The sequence below is a fragment of the Rhopalosiphum padi genome, chromosome 1 (genome assembly GCF_020882245.1).
Source record: "Rhopalosiphum padi isolate XX-2018 chromosome 1, ASM2088224v1, whole genome shotgun sequence".
NCBI lineage: Eukaryota > Metazoa > Arthropoda > Insecta > Hemiptera > Aphididae > Rhopalosiphum > Rhopalosiphum padi.
In genome coordinates, this window is record NC_083597.1 from 7,436,656 (window position 1) to 7,455,250 (window position 18,595).

At 26.6% G+C, this 18,595-nt stretch overlaps 1 protein-coding gene across 1 annotated transcript in view; it reads left to right on the plus strand.

Annotated features, from left to right (window-relative positions):
- The window catches only part of LOC132917323 (serine/threonine-protein kinase pakA-like), a 202,294-nt gene that overhangs the window by 146,526 nt on the left and 37,173 nt on the right, over window positions 1-18,595 (plus strand). Inside the window, exons 4-7 of the mRNA XM_060978021.1 lie at window positions 467-939; window positions 3,751-4,032; window positions 7,569-7,865; window positions 16,914-17,201. Of these exons, the coding sequence (XP_060834004.1) occupies window positions 467-939; window positions 3,751-4,032; window positions 7,569-7,865; window positions 16,914-17,201 (1,340 nt within the window). The remainder of the gene's footprint in view (window positions 1-466; window positions 940-3,750; window positions 4,033-7,568; window positions 7,866-16,913; window positions 17,202-18,595) is intronic.

Below are 18,595 nucleotides of genomic sequence, written 5' to 3' on the forward strand. Positions count from 1 at the left end.
AAGTACTTAAGTCCAATTTTTTATTAAATCCATTATCAAAATTGAAAATTGAAGCATTTTTACTGCACTTAAAGGTGACGTCAGATACGAAAACACATAATTGTTAAACCAATACAATCATACTCCGTTCAAAATCCAAAGGTTTTATACGACGTATTATGAAAACCCAAACACAATATACAGGATTTTTTATAATTGTAATCAGATTGTTATTTACTGAAATAATTTTATGATATATATATTATATTAGGCTTAATATATTTTAATCAAAAGTCATAAATTACAATAAACTATTACATAAACACGTGTATTGGATGTATTATGATAATATAATTTTAAATATAAAAAAATACAGACAAAAATAGTATGTATCGTGCAATATTTTGGTAACTTCTTTTTTAACGTGTTATAATTAATAGATGTATAGTAGCGATCAATAATCGTTCATTTTATAAATTTTTGACAGTTCGAACCGAAAATGCGTATAATCCCGAACCTGTTGGACGAAGTGCTCAACGGCACTCAGTCTTCGTCGTCCGCAGAAAAAGACGACGAGTTCTACAGCGCGTCCAGCACCGAGGAACAGCCCAGGGACGACCCAAAGGCCGTTTTCACAGTCCAGGACACCGCGCCCGAGGAATACGAGGACAGCGGGATGCCGCTGATGCAGTACACTACGTTGCCGAGCAGCTTTCACCATAATCACCACAACAACAACAACTACAACAACAACAACGACAACAAAACGAATAACAACTACGGGAAAGACGGCGGTGCCGCTGGGGAGAACACCATCGCCGAAGTCGAGGACTTCCGGCCGGCCGATAAGGACAGGAACGCGGACGACGACGCGGACAACACGCTAGAATGGCGTAACATCATGAAGCGGCAAGCGCTGCTCGAAAACCTCCACCGGAACACCATCATAGCGAACAAGAGGTAAGTCTGGGACCCAGCCGGAGCTTATAAAATATATACTACAGTTGCTTAATTTAATAATATGACATAAGATTTTAGTCGTTTCACACTAAATCTATTATAAACGCGTTTCGTAGTTCGTAACACTATTAGCTTTTAGTTTGAATAAAACAGTTTAATAATAATTTTGGTATCAAACAAATGTTTAAGATAAATTGACCTAATAGGTGAGCGATTGAATTAAAAATGATTAAACCGTTTAATCAAAAAATAAAAAAAATAATTTCATTCGTATGAAGTAATAAATAATTATTGTACCCTTGTCTGAAATTTGTATCACTCATAGTAGTTTTGATCGCATGCATAGACCTACAAGTAAACGCTCTAGGGTTTTACATATAGGTCAAAATGAATTGCATTTGAAAAATACTTAAATATTTGACTACGTTTCGTACCCTTAGTAATGTGAACTCATGAAATTCTAATATTATGTACACTCAGTTCGAGATAAAGCGATGAAATAAACACTATCGGTACCCACCAAAGGTTAACGATTGTAATATTCTTAGTAACCAGCTAGTACCGACAATAAATACTCAAAGTACCTGCACATTTAATGTCTAGAGATTATTTTGCTGAAAAGTATATTCCGCTATATTATTACGGCTAACACTAATAAATTATGTAACCAATGTATGTAAAAATATTGAACCAATAAAATAAAAACCATAAAAATATAGGTATCCTTTTTATAGCGGTTTAACTTTTATGCGATTCCGAGGTGATACTAACACCCACCTTCTCTCTCTCGTGTCTTCATGTAAATTCGTATTTTTCTTTTATTCATATTTATTTCATTCGTTTAATCTACTTACGATGTTACTATAAGCATGTATCATATATACAATAATCTTTTAAGTAAAAATAATAACGTTTATGTTGACTAAATAAAATTGTTCTATTGAAAAAAAATTAAAAAACCTAACCAACCAACAGTATTATTTTAAAACAATTATAATAATATTAATTAAATAAATCAAAATTTTTCAATATTCGGAATAATTTATTCCTAGTCAATTTTTTATCTATCAAATGTAACTAAATTATTCTAATTAATTGTAGCATTATTGTTTTTAACAGCTTATCGTAATATATTATTATCATTATTCATTAATATGTCTTATGCCTGCGAGTCAAAAAAAAAAAAATGTGTACAACGAAAAAATGCAAGGTTTTTTCTAGGAATGTATTATTTCGCGATGTGAAAAATAACAAATGGCATGTTCTCAAATACACTATAAAACATTTCCATGTTAAACATTTACAAACACAAAATCATATTTCCTTTTTTCCCCGTTATGAAGCCTTTCTTAGAAGTATTTGTTGACATGAATAAATAAACCTCAAGATCAGGACATAAAATAGATAATTATGTAATATAGCATGCCGTATTAATGATCTTATGTTTTTCTAAAAGGGAGTAACTAAAGGTTTTTTATTTTTAAATTAACGTTGAATTTAAAATATCGTATATAATTAAATAACGGTAATGGAGTTTCGTATAAAATATTATAATAAATGCATACTGTAAACTAGTTTTATTTATCGACTTTATCCGGGAAAAAATTTAAAAATATATAGCTTACTCTATTTCCGTTTGAGTATTTATAGTTTATATCCACTTCGGTTCTTTTGCCAGTTATTGTCGGTTAGGTAAGGCACATCGCTGCGTACATCCATCGGAGATGAGGACCTATCTCAACCTATACTCTATGCTTGATGCATTTCAACCGTAAACGATATTATGGCCAGTTAAATCAAATTAAATAATATTATCTACTTTTTTCTTCTGTGTGTCCAGTGGAAATTTGAAATAAGCAAAAACATTTTTTTTTTGTATTTTAATAATAAAATTAATCTATAAGCTAATATTTAGGAGTTAAATTTCAGTACAAAAAGTAACCTGTGTTACTCATTTTCAAGTCCTTTACCTGCCTGTGAAAATTTCATCAAAATCGATACAGCTATTTGAAAAATAACTCTGACAGACACTTCAATTGTATTTGTGTGTATATAATGAATAAGTATAGATTATAAATTACTAAAAGTAATACTTTTACTTCACTTTTATAAAACGTTCTTCCTGGAAAATATAAAATGCTACGTAGGAATATTCTTATGAATAAATGATTAATGTTTCTAGTCGAAACCAATTTTTAACAAAAAATATTTTCTTATAACATTTTAATATATTATATTACTTACGATAACCATTATTGTGACCTACAATATATGCGTGAGTTCTTAGTTACATTAGTTATTTACCTTTTTATTTCGACATATTATTATGAAATGGTGTTAAATCGCTATACTTATGAAAAAAAAAAATAATATAATAATAATAATTAATATTAGGTATTAACATTCATATATTAACTTATACTTTCAAAATGTGAACTAATTTAAAATTTGAGAATTATAAATTGGAATATACATTTAAATGTAAAAAACGATGATTATTGAATAGCGAAATTAAATCTGATTATTAAACATTCAAAATATTTACTAAATATTAGCAAAAATGTGCCTACCCGTTATTTACCTATAATTTATAATGCGATACTACAACAGTAGCTAAAATAATATTATAATATGCAATGGTTATAATTTAATGACAATTGTTTTCCATGGTTTATTAAAATTTTCAATTAAGTTTAAAATGTAATAATACAAATTATTCAAGCAACTACTTATTATTATTATTGGTTTTTAGTAATTTAAAATATTCAAAGCAATAAAAATACTGATTTCATAAATAATTCATTTATTCAGATTAAAACTGCTCTCGAGAAGATATGCTAAAAGTCGATTCGAAGAAGATAGGACTCGAACAGAGATCGGTCGTAACTCTTCAGGTTTTGCCGCTGAACAGATGACTATCGACAGCGAAGACTCTTTCCAAGTAGACAATGGATCACCACCAATTCCTTCGTCACCGACTGGTCTTCCAGGTTCACCAACTTGCGATGACGAATCGTCACCTACAAAGTCAAAACAACATTTCACGTTCCCCACAGTCAACGAAACAGACGAACCTAACGATACAACTAAAAGGTATGAAAAATAAGTGTTTTAAAATGTTTATAATAATATTATGCTGATAATTATAATAAAAATATTCATAGTATCATTATTAATATTTATTCGAAAATATTTTTGAATAATTAAATATAATACTTACTAATCAAAAGTCTCCTTTAAATGCTACTTCTTATTATTCTCGTAGTTTAAAATTTATCTTATCTTAAAAATTGTTCTTCTCAAAATTAAAAATAATAAATCCCATACATTAAAATTAAAATATTTATTTAATCCTCAAAAATATGACTGATCAACATGAATTGTATTTGGATACTTGTCATTTGGTAGATATAATATTATGCTTTAAGGTTAAATCAAAAATCCCGAATTTTTATAACTTCCTTGAAATATCTTTGGATAAAAATATTGCCAACCGCAAATATTTTCAAATAATTATATTATATAACCCTTATACTCCAAAAGTAATCGACTATAGGAATGGTACTTATATTTTTCTGCGAATGAAGTAGCTGTTTTTCTTAGTATGTATAAGAGTTCAACGAACATAGAAAATATTTTTATTTATATTTTGAGCATTGTTACATCGTTATATCCAAATTAATTACATTTTTTTTTTATAATTATTATTTAATGTTTTATTTTTAAACTTAAAAATCCCCGAATAATTATTTATAATAATAATATAAAATTATCAATAATATTATTCAACAACATTTTTACTGACTTGATCTATACTTAAATAATATTGTATTACTTGTTTAACTTGTTATTTCAAAAAAAATTAGATACATTATACTTATTTACCGTTACCGTATTTTAATCATTTGAACTAACTTAAGTAATTTTAATTTATGAAGGAATCTGTTTAAAATTTAGTTGACAAAATCACTTACGTCATAGACTACCTACATACTTTTGAGTACCTATTTGCTATATTTAATACGTATTTAAGTCATTTGTATATATTCTAATTAATACTCGTAATTAGTATGAAAATTATGCATAAGACATTTTACATTTAACACTAAAACACATCAGTGAATATTTAATTAGAGAGATTATTAATTAAAATATAATATGAACTTTTGACTGTAAATAATTGTAATATATTATTACATTTGGTAACATTATTAACGTCATTAACGTACAATATATTACAGACATATTGTAGTAATTTCGATAACAAGCAACATCTAAAATGTAATTCATGAAACTCGATTAATTTTGAAAACATCAGGATTAAAAATAATTCACTTTGTAGTCCTTGATAATAATATATATTATAATCAGGTTGTTTGTTTAATAATAAATAGTCATTTCGCATGTTCAATTTGCTAATCCGTTCATCAATTTATCATTATTTACTTATTGGCATTCTCGTTAAGTTTTAAAGTAATTGTCGCTTTTGGGTAATTAATTTCAACATCCATTATTTATCTTATTTTAAAGCAGCTTAATTTATACTGGTCACAATCAATATTTACAACGTTAATTTATAATAATGGCAATCATTTTATAAACATCTATAGAAGTAAAAAAAAAAAATATATATAACCAAATTTGAATTTATTTAATTTTATAATATTACAAACAGTTGTATAGTGTTAAACTTCATTTTATGAATAATTAATAAAAAGTACCTTCCTCAGTACTCAATAGTTATTGTTGGCATCTTCCCAATACTTATATTATCTAATAATGTGTATTGTAAACTCAGTCCATAAGTTATACTTAATATATATAATTTGACTTATACAAACAAATTAAAACAATATAACCAACTATCGTAAATTATTAAGTTATGACTTAAGCAATAAAATTATAATAAGGAAAATTGCAAAAAATCAATTTTACTTTTATGTTTTATATTATACTATTTGTATAATTAAAATATCAATTTATATATATATCACTTTTCGTCAAATCAGTATAATATTTTAAAAAAACACTTATATTCTTTGTAAAAAACAGTCTTTAAGATAATATAATTTTTAACGACTTTTGTTATTAATCGACATTTATTATCTTTCAAATATATTTCCATAAAAACTAATAAAAATATATCAATGAAACACACGCTGTTTGTATTGAGTTTAATATTATAAATTCTAGTCAATATAATTTTATTTTAAATATTGATATGAATTATCTGGTATAAAGCAATCAGTACAATAATTGCGAATTCGTATTCATTTTCCTTACGATTATAATTTATGAAAGATGTTTTGCGTATGATCGAAAATAGACAAAAGAATCTCATTGTATTAACATCATGGATATAGGTAATAATTAATATTAATGCATATTGATAAGAAATGTATATAGGCGTTAGCATACATCACATGTTTCGTAACATCTGTATAAGTATCGGACGCGCGTGGTAATTTATTAAAAGTGATATTATACAACGTGTAAATTAATTTGATAAAGTTACGTAGGTATACGAAACCTACTGCACGAATGTTGTTCATGGATATCACTAGATTAATTACTGTTGTACAATTACGATATGTCAAAATTAATGGTTACTAATGATAGTATAATACACTATATACGCGTTTAAAAGATTTTGCTATCCATTAATAACAGTATTAAAATCAAATTACTAAATTATGTGTATTGATATAGAAATTTATTATATTTTCAATTATTATTAAACAAAAACGAATTTATTTTGTTTGAGTTATTACACCGAGCGATAAATTAATCGTTATCATTTTTTTTTTGCTTCATTAAAATATAGAAGATAATTGATTCACTTGTATGGTATAATTACTAATAACAGTAATAACCAAACAATAATACAATTATTTTTTAAGAAAAACAATATTCTTCGTTGTTGCGTACACTACTTGCATTAGTAATCAAGAAAATTGATTTCTCATATTTGTACACACAAATTTAGGTCGTAGTCTTAAACTTTAGATTTCTGTAACGTTAAAAATAAAACTTTTAAGAAGAATCTTAATATTTAAAAGCAGATTTTTACTCAATATTTAAAACATTAAAATGCGCCTAAAAAATAAATCAAATGTCATGTAATTAGACCAAACACTATTCATTAATAATATTGTAAACGGTAACAATACTCAAATTTTTTCATCTCAAAAATAGCGTGATGATGAGCGTGTCATTATCCAATACAACGGCAACTGCAAAGCTGTCGTTTGAATGCGACGGACGCGTCAATGCGGAGAGTAGGTATAGGTCTGGTCTTTTTTCTTTTATTTTTTGGATTTCATCCGACCAGGTCATATGTGGAATCGTGTTGGCTTTGGACCACTCGTGTGCGCGTTATAGCAGTTCCCCCACTAGACAATTTTTTTGCCACTTTACAAATTGCATCTATTCTGTATCATAGCGCGGCCACGTACCACGGCGTCGTGGATCACTGTAATACGTGTGTAGCGTATCGCGAGAGCACTAAAGGAGATTTAAATTTATCAGAACACGATAATATTACCTATATATTGCACTATACTCATATTATACTATTGCGATTCACGATATTTACGAATGATTGTCACGGGTCTTTGCGCGGTTTCCAGGAGACCGTCGACGGTGTACAACCGGACGCCGAACTGGAATAACAAGGAGCGGAAGAACTCGGCGGTGCTGTTGGACGCGTTGGTCATCAACAAGAGCCAATCGGCAGCGGTGGTCATGTCGGACACGGGACAAGTAGCCACGATCGTCGTCCAACAGCCATCGCTCTCTGCCAACTCGCCCGAACAAGGGCACGAAGGGTGTCAGACAGCGCCCGTCGAACTTCCTATCGACTTCAACCGGTGGCCCGACTTCGCCAACAGCATAAGTTCGCAACAGTATCACGACTTCCAGATGAAGTGAGTGGGCATCGATACACTATTTAAGCATGCGACAATTTAAAAATAGGTTTTGCAATCCGGTAAGTCGGACTTTTCGCCAGTCGATAAAATTAGATTATAACGGGTAAATCAGTCCTAAATAATTGTGTCCGACAACAAGATAATAATTATGAAATATTTATTTTATTATTTTTTATTTTTTATACGATATTAAAAACGCTTTCGTATTAATATCATATCGAATGCCAACTCATAAACTTTAATAAGGTGCGTATCCCGTATAATAATATGATGGCTTCTGTTTGCCGCAATCTTTTCACTACCCGGGAATGCAATTATTTACAACCGCTCGTTATATAGCTGAGACGTATAATTAAGGGGTCTAGTTGACGTTTTGGTCCAGTGAATCTCGAAACTCTGCTAAACAACAAATAATTATTGTATATTATTATTATTTTGTAACGCTTAAGTACTGGCTGTGATTGTTAATACTAATGATATTATGTTTAATATATTATATAATATGTATATGGAGATAAACGTGAAAAAATCGTCCAGATGTGGATTAAGGTTAGGACGTCAGTAATTGAACATGTACTTAAAGAGACAAACATAAATGCGTGGCACTGGGTTATTACTTATTAAAGACGCCCGGAATTCCAATTTATTCAGGTGACCATCTTCGTGTCATAGAACCATCTAGCATTTTGTTGAGGGACAATAAAAATGTGTTGGAATTGATATCGTCCGACTGTGCCGTGTTTCGTGTCGTCGAAACAGCGTGTATGTAAATAATAAATCATAAAAATAGGAATAATATATAATAATAAAAGATGACTGTATGTTATTTTTTTTAAAAGAATATCCTTTTTTTCAATATACATTCTTTTATGAAAATTTAAGTGAAAGCAAATTATCTCGTTTATATAGTTATATATAAATGTATATACTATTTACAAAACGTATAATTTATTTGATATTATTATTATGATTTCAAACATTATTAGATATCTATCACATTTTTTCTTACACCCACACTAATAATATTGAAATAAACAACACAATATTCGACTTGCTCGAGACTTACATGTATTTATCGAATTTGCAATCCTGAAATAAATAAATCACCACCCTCCCCTAGCATTTCGCAATGAATCCCTTTCATATCAGAAAATAACTGCAAATAAAATAATACAGAACAATCAAATGTTGTTTCTCGGTATTAACATTAATTAAATATGTCTGTTCTCATATTAAATTTAACTAATTAAATTTGAATAAAATAAAATAAAATGTCAATTAAAGCCACAAATTTTCTTAACTGAATCAAACAAAAAAAAAATGTTTCACAAATAAATTACCACGAAACATAATGCAATCCTAATCTAATTCGATGATAGTAACTTTTATTATTTTAAATAATTGTAAGGTAAAATATTTATTGATAATACTAAAACAGTAGAAAATAATAAATACATTATACATTTTTTCTAAGCTTTTGATAGAAAATTATAAGGTTATGAATGTATAATTGATAATATAATTCACTTAAAATATCTAATATTTTTATTCTATTATGTATTTATGTGTATTTAGGGCTGTAATATCTTTATTTTTTGTAATCTAAATCTTAACTTCCAAACATTTTCGTGCCTACAGGTTAAAATATATTTTTATTTAATAAATTTGATTGGGTTGAGAGTTTAGAAACTAAATAAAACCTTTTGACCATTTTACTGAATTGTTCTTTCATTTTTACTTTTTATTTTCGTTTAAGACTGTGAAAGTTATTGTTGCTCATTAGAGAGTGTAAATTTTATTGGTTTTAAAATCGCATTCTATGACATATTAAATTGGAAGACTTTATTTCATCAAACACTGTTATTCGTGTTTTTTTATTTTATATCTTATTTTTACAAAATGTTTACATTCTTTATTTTATAAGAACATAAAAAATATATGCTTGTGACATATAATATTAATGTAAATAACTAAATCGTGTTTTATAATATTATAAACTTTATTTAGATATTTATACAAAAACTATAAAACTATATTCCAATTAAATCTCGATAATTTTAATCTATAATATTGCAAGGTAGTAAAATTTTGATTTTTGCATATTATAAGCGACATATTATTTCAGGAACCTGTTTGAACAAGATTATGGGAATATTAGTATTTTTTTATTTATTTATTTTATTATGAATACTAATCATAATTTACTAAAATTATAATGTGTTTTAATATTGATGATTATTTGCTATAACCATTAAAATTTGTTGATAAGATCTATTTCCTTTTTCAGTCAATATAGATTCAATCTTTGTTTTATAATTATTTATAATGTACAAGGTATGCAAACGTCATTCAGCACTGAACCTTAACCAGGCTCAACAGAAATTGAAAATTTTAGTAGAAATATTTATCAATTAACGATTAAAAAGTGTGTTCAATATTTGTACGACAATAACTATAATTTATAAGATTATAGTTAATATTTGGATACACTTTTTCAAAATAAATATATTTGATACAAATTTGGTAACAAATTCCAATACATAATATAGTTTGGATATTGAATACAATAGATCCATTAGTTGGGTGTAATATTATAAATTATTCTGAAAGCAATTAAATAACATTAAATTACATAATATTTTATCCAATAATACACATTATATTATTCAAAAATCTTAAAGATTTATTTCTATAAATACTTGATAATATTTTTGAAATGGTATTGTGCTGTTTATCGTGACTTTGTCTGAAACACTAATTTGCATATCATATTATGTATTCAATATTGTTTTCAACCTTACAAAATATACGATTTAAGTTTAAATATTCTCTTGATAAAAAAAAAAGAGTATTTACTAGAAACAAAGTACACAATCAGAAAACAGAATATGATTATTACACCAATAATCGTATTATTTATATTCTTAAGTCAACGAATCTCAATGAACTCAAAAAATAATAATAATAACTTCAATTGTATTTGTTTAAAAAAAATGTATTACCTATAATACACTTACCATAATTATAAGCAAAAGAAATATATTAAGTATTATATACTTTCAAAGTATACAACGGGACCAGCTTTTCCATTTAAATATTATAATAATATATATGTTATGAAAATTGTTATTGACGAAATATACAAACTTCTCAGGAAGTTGACCTACGTTTTATGTTTTTAGAAAAACATCGGCTTTGTCATGAACTGTAGTTTTTATAATGTAATTTTTTTTTCCATCACACTAAACTGTCCATTCATTTAACCTTTTGCGAAGAAAAAAGAGAATCATTAATCAAGCTTTTTTTATGGCCACCGCCCGTAAAAGGACGAAAGACTCGCTTTACCCTGATGTAAAATGAAGGGTTTGCGCATAACCTATATTTACAAGTTTCCATGTCAAATTTAATAATAGCATCATTTTACATGTGTGCATCTACTTATTCTACTTTTCATTTTTTTTTTTTTTTTTTTTTTTTTTTAGTGCATGCATTTTACGATGTGTCTTTACAAAATTGAAACTGCGGCTAAGAGCAATGAACTGTTTGGTTTTAATGATTTATCATGTGCTGCGTAATGATTTACGACTTGGCAAAAAATATGAAATGCCTATAACATTTTTAATGGCAGCATTAGTAAATTTCTTCGTGAACACTGGTTTAAAAGTCTCGTATAATTTATTCAGTGCAATATTAAACCGATATATTTTATTGACTAATTATAAAGGACACCATAATATTTGTTAAGAGATTTTCGCATATTGTTAATATTTCTCCAGAGATGACTTCGTACACGACGTCGTGTATTGTTTTCTCAATTATTAGGCATTCTACTAATAATTATGCGTATGACGTACCGTGATATTATACTGCATGTTTTTTTTAAATATCGTGCAATTTTAACCATTAGCGACTATTTATTTATTGATTATCAAATTATCTTGATTTATATGGTAATTTCCATAACATTCATATTATTCAACGAGATTTTAATTTAATTTATTTATAATATTATTAATGACTTATTTCTTCTTTTTTAATACCAATATTTTTAAATCCTTAATGGTGTAAACGAATTTTGAATTATTTGTATGATATATTATACGTATTATAATAGGTAGGGCCGGTAGAGGTGTACTCACTGTATATCCGTATACATTAATATATTTTCTGGTAACGTTAGATTCATATAATATGTTATATTATAAAATATGTAAATTATATTATTATGATTTATAATAATGTAATACAACAGAAATATATGATGTTATGTTTAAGAATATTTTGCATTTATTTTTAGTTCATTGAAGACAAATATTCTTAATGAATTCACCTAGAAAATAACTTTTTCATGATTTTATGTTTTGAAAACTTCACGTAATTCATCATCTTATATAATATTACTGTGATTTTTTTTCGAAGAATATTTTTCCAATGAAAATAACAAACTATTTAAGAAAGACAATTTGCATTTGATATCATTGAGAATAATATTTTTATACAAATAACTCACAGTAAAAAAACTGGCATTCATATGTATAGCATTTATCCAGAGATGATGAAATGCCACAATACTAACTAAGCATAATGCTTACATAACTATTCAGCAAATTCTTATAATAATTTCTAGAATTGTATGTAAATATTATAACTCAATTATGATTACTAAATAGGTATGTATCTTTTTTTATTTCATGTCTTATAATTAATAATAAAAACAATTATAATGTATATGTACCTACTCCTATTAGATAATTTGATTCTATAAAGCACTATACCAACTGATTGCGTAACTAAATTTTATTACTAGATTACTCTTAAAAATATTTTCAGAAAATAAAATTCACACAAAATAAAAATATGACATCATTTTAGAGTTGCTATTATTATCAACACCACTTAAAATATTAAAGATACATTGTATTTAATTAAAGTTGATTTTAATTTGAATAAATATTATAAAAGATTATTATTAAGCATTATAAAATGATATTGAATATTTGTGTTTGAAGTGGTTAGTTTTACAGTATGATTTTGAGATGAATATGAATTAAATTTTCTAAACGTATCATTCTACAGAATATCTTTACCTTTTCATAAAACAATAAGAATGGATAACGTAATGGAAAATCATTTCAGAATCGAGTTCACAATAAAGACTACGGTGAGTTCTTGAAAACAACACTGCTATTTCCTCATTTGAAATTGGTATGATAAAACAGTAAAAGCCCCCCTTTCTTACAATTACGTTCATCGGGTGGGTTGCAAATTCGTTTTATGATCCATAAAACAGCCTTTGTAAAACGTTATATAGAATCATTTTTCTTATTATTGAGTTTTATGTTGTTAACAGTGTACATTTCAATTTTTGTTTGTTAGCTATAACATAATTGGTTTTACGTTTATAATTGTATTATTTTTTTCATCGAGTCGCAATGCTAGGGTTGTATTCATTATCATTAATACTTATATTAAAACAACTATATTTTTGTCGTAAAAAAATAAAATAAATTAAAAATTACTAGTGTTTTTGATAAATTCACAAATCACAAAAATTGTATAATATTTTAATTTCTAGTGATTAAATAAAACATCTGTGTTTTTCGGGTCTGTACCTTGATTGACAAAAAAATAATATATTTCTTATACTTGAAATATGTTTACCTATTATTAATTTCAAATATTAATATGATCGTTTTAACCTAATTCTTTGGTAGTAAATATATTATATTATTCTAAAAGACGCATACAATATTATAAATTTTACTATGTAAAAATAATATGTGTGCGAGAGGGATGTCTAAAATATAAATTATATTTAATCTTTATCATTTTCTGACCTATGGCATATGAAATAATATACTGGCAAGAAGTCTAAACATAGTTTTTATTGTTATTTTTGCGATACAGACCATTATGTTTGACTCAATATACCTACCTACCTTGAATCATTTTATATTTATTTGAAGTTTAAATATAATATTGTACAATATACATTTTATAATACTATATCAGTTGATTCATTTTGATTGCTTTATGCAGAATACAATATTTCTACGTTTTGTACAAGATGCTCGCTCTTTTAAAATAAGACATCAAAGTGACATATTGTAACAACGTCCACCCGAATATATTAAAAACGTCAGTTTCTGGGAAAAAATATAAATAAATAAATACCAATTTTCGAACAAATGACGAACACCTTTGACAGCTTTATAAATATTATATTTTCTATAAATATTATTGGGAAAGCTCACTGAGACACTTTCGTTTATTATTATTTTACGTGTGCATGTTATTGGGCGTACTCGTCAACATACAAAGAGCTAAAATATTCATGGCGACGCAGATTTTATAGCATAATAGGGCAAGTTTGAATGAACACAACAACGCTCCCTTTTTCCGATCTGCAGACGTTAAGTTAATGGGTACAGTATATTAAATCGATGAGAGTCTGTAAATGAACTGAGACCTATTAACTCGGCGTTGGATAACTGTGTAAAATATATTAACCACTAGGAACATTGAAGTGTATAGACAAAAGTATATCGGTATTACATTGTTTTGTTATTTTTCAGAAAGAAAACTATATATATATATATATCAAATTCTAGTATGGGGTTGGTTATGTTATAAATAGGTACATTTTATAAATTATAAATATTTCACTTTATAAATTAAGAAAATATATTAATATACTCGTACGTAATATACAATAAGAATGTTGGATCGACGAATTTACATTTTATCACAGTCAAGAAAGACTTGAATCCTCTCATCATAGGCACTTCAGGCGTTTGTAATATAAATTAAAAATTGTACATAACAAGCAGATCAGACGTATTGAAAATCAATAAAGTGACAAGTGTATGATACTGTCCATTTTTTTTTTTTTATATTAATGACTGTTCAATACCTTTAGATGTCCCTCTGTAGTACAACACATATTTGTACTCTATACAGACGTGTCTAGTGTCCACGTGATGATTTATTGTTATATACAAACGGCATTGTACATTTGTGCGAATATACGACGTTTTTTCTCGCAACAAAATATTCTTTATACAAAATCATTCAAAGTTTATCGTATTGGATACTTCGCCGTGTATAATAAAACGGCTGAAAACAAATTTCATTGGTTATTCAATATTTTGGGGGTTTTTCTTTCCTATTTGGCGTTTTCACGACTGCTCGACATTCCCACGGGATTGTGTTGTCAATATGAAAGAGCGACAGGGTCATTTCAAAATTTCTAAAGCTATAATCGAAACGAATAAAAATCCAGTATATTCGCGTTTTAAAATAGTTGAGATAAATGAAACAAAATATTTTTTCCAACACATACAGTTGTTATGTTTGGCGAAAAATTGAGTTATCAAACGTAGAATAGAATAATACATCATATAGAATTTATTATAAACACGCAATGGAGTACTATAATAATATAATACAATATAACATGGATTACAGAATGTCGGTTAAAATAAAAATATTGATGTTATACGATATAATATATAAAAATACCAACTTAACTCTTGCAAAATACCGTGACGTTTATATACTGAATTTACCTTTCATGATTGCTGTTAGTTTAAATTTCCTCTTTTTAAATCGTAAATGTTTGAGTAAATATGAATAATGGCATTATATTATTTATGATTTACTCGGTTTTTTTTTTTTTTTTAATGTTTACAAAATTAATGTACTAAAAATGCAAAGTATACATAAAATCATATACATATATATATATATAATATTAGAAACACGAAATGATTAAATAAGAATATATTATATAGTAAAATACATGGTTTTGGCAATACAACGTTTAAAACATGTATGATATTGTGTATAATAAATCAAATTGTTATTAATCATCTGTTGACAGATTTTTAATTGACAATATAATTTTAAATTTATTTGATCAATTACTGCAGTATTTTATCGTCATTGCTTTCCATTTATATGAATAACTGAAATATCATAGACCCGTTTATAGATTTTTACAGTAATGTGATAAAGCCTAATGGTTTTCCAATGATGATGAGTATATTATTTGATATCAAGGTAACCACATTTTAGGCTTTTAGAGTATTAGTACTTTCAAAGTGTTCTATGGTATGTATAAAATTGATCGGAAATTAAATTTAAATTGTATTTCGTGTGTATCAAAATTGCTAACTTCCATTACTATTTATGAGCAAAGTGCAAAATTGAAAAAAAAAAACGAATTTACGGTAAAATAAAACGATGTATCAAATTGAGTACCAATCGGTATATTTTTAAGATGAAAAGTTAAAACAATTCGAATTTAAAATGAATTCACGTACACAATCACTAAAATAATAACATTTTATAAATCGATCTAACCTTTGGTGACATTATAGTACACGACGAAGATCTACAACCAATTGCTATCATCTACGTATAAAAACCTTCTAAAAGATCCGTTTCAATTTTCAACAAATTGTCTGTCAATCTAACATCAGTAAAATGTCACTGTTACAAGCACATTTTATTCAAAAAGAACATAAGATGATTTCCGTACATCTCCATATACGGAATAGTCACTTATTAATGTTTATACATATAGGAGACTATAATATTTATAGATTTATAAATTTGTGTTAGTTTATAACAATAATATAAATTATATAGTATTATTATGCATTATAGTCATTTACGCTCGATCGTAAATGTACAATAACTTTTGATGAGTTTATTTAGCTTATTTTATTGATATGTTTTAAATTACAATGAATTAATGAAATTTGTTTGAGAATAATTCATAATTTTACGGTTGAATATTCAATATCGTCAACATTTGAACATCAAATACTCATAAAAAATTGATGTGACATTATCTACATTATTTTTTTTCAATAAAAAAAAAAAAAGAGCAATATCATAATATTAAATATTTATGTATATTTTAATAAATCAAAATATAAAACTATAAATGGTCTATTGTTTCTTGAGCACATAGCCACAATTTCATCGGCTCTAATGGCAGTTCCATAAACTTAAAGCATTTTAAACGTATCTTTTTAGATATGGAAGTCCTCATCATAGTCGATCACAGAGTGTTCGGACGCCTGGCAGCAAAAGCACGGTACAATTGCAATTGGGACCCAACGGCATACCCAAAAACCGTTCCAACCAACTAACCTTGCCACAACAAAGGTCTAGAGTTGCTAGTATGCCAAATACTGGTGTCGAAGAAGAATATTATCGAATCCGTCAGTTTTCAATCTCTGGTAAAGGGATTATCAACCGAGGGGATTCGCTAAAAAGTCGAAGATCAAAATCTAACAACAGTGTCGCATCCAGTAATTCCAGGTAAGTTTAATTGAATTAAAAGTATACTTAAATTTTCAATATCGGTACATTAGAGAGGCCTATGAAGATTAAACTGTCGATGACCTTGAGGCCACAAATGCCACTATGTTAACATCTTTTATGGATTTTATTAAAAAAATTAAGTTTATTCTGATAAATAAAAATTTATTATCTAAATTACTAAAAATTTATTTTTACACTATGATAAATAGTTTTTCTTCTAAATATGGGAAAGAATTTCTGCGTAAAATAATAATTTTTGTAATTCGTAAACAAAATTTTGCGGTTTGTGATAATTTTATAATTTCTATATGTGGAGCCATTCAAACATTCTTCCTATAAAATAATAATGTCCCTATTTGCCTCTGATAAAATATGGTCAATATATTGTAAAAGTCAGTGCAAATTATTGTTATCAACCTGTACAAATTTTATTCTTGAAATAAGAAGTATATTTTCAATAATAAAACCGCACGCTTTTCAAAGATTAGTATAAACAGTAATTATAATATTTTATAATTTTAATACATCTTAGATATTAAACCGCTAATCCTTATATGTGATAAGTTTATTTTTATTTCTTCAAACTCTTAATAATTTATTAAGTTTGCCTTTTATGTACTTTTTTTTATTTTTCATCCATCTTTCCCGATTATACGGGGTCGACCAAACTTAACCCATATCCACATAGGATTCTCTCCCCAATATTCTTTTTAGTTATTCAAGTTTTAAAATAAAATTAAAACAGCTTTTTTTGCTTATTTAAATATAATATGCATTTTTTAATAACATTGTAAATACAGCTTAACGTATACAATTATAAATATGGATATTCTTTATAATAATATATTATACATTTTTTCCTGGCCAATTAAAAATATAAATGTTTTAAGTATTGTGTTGGCGTAGAAAGCGAGTGTAAGATTTAATTTATCGTTTGAAATATCAATTATTATAAAATATATTTTATCAATGTCGGATTATCAACATTATTCATTTTTTATTAAATAGTTAAAGAATAATTTATGCATGGTATGCAAACGATTATGCCTTACAAGCTTATTATAATATAGTTTCACTTAAATATTATTAATGGATCACTTAATATTACAAGAAACAATGTTCAATTTTAAACATGTATTATATTTATATAATTAAGTTCACGTTTTTACATAATTAACTGCTTGGTAAATGTTTACAAAATTTGCTTTTTTTTAATGTTAAAATTTCAACGCATTTGAATTACAAATTACAAACATTTAATGATAATACATTAAAATATTTCACTATAAAAAAACTTGATTAATTGGTAGAACTATTACGAAATATACGAACATCCTAATAAAACTTTTATTTATAACTTATGGCACGGTCAAAAGCTCGTAATTTTGTAT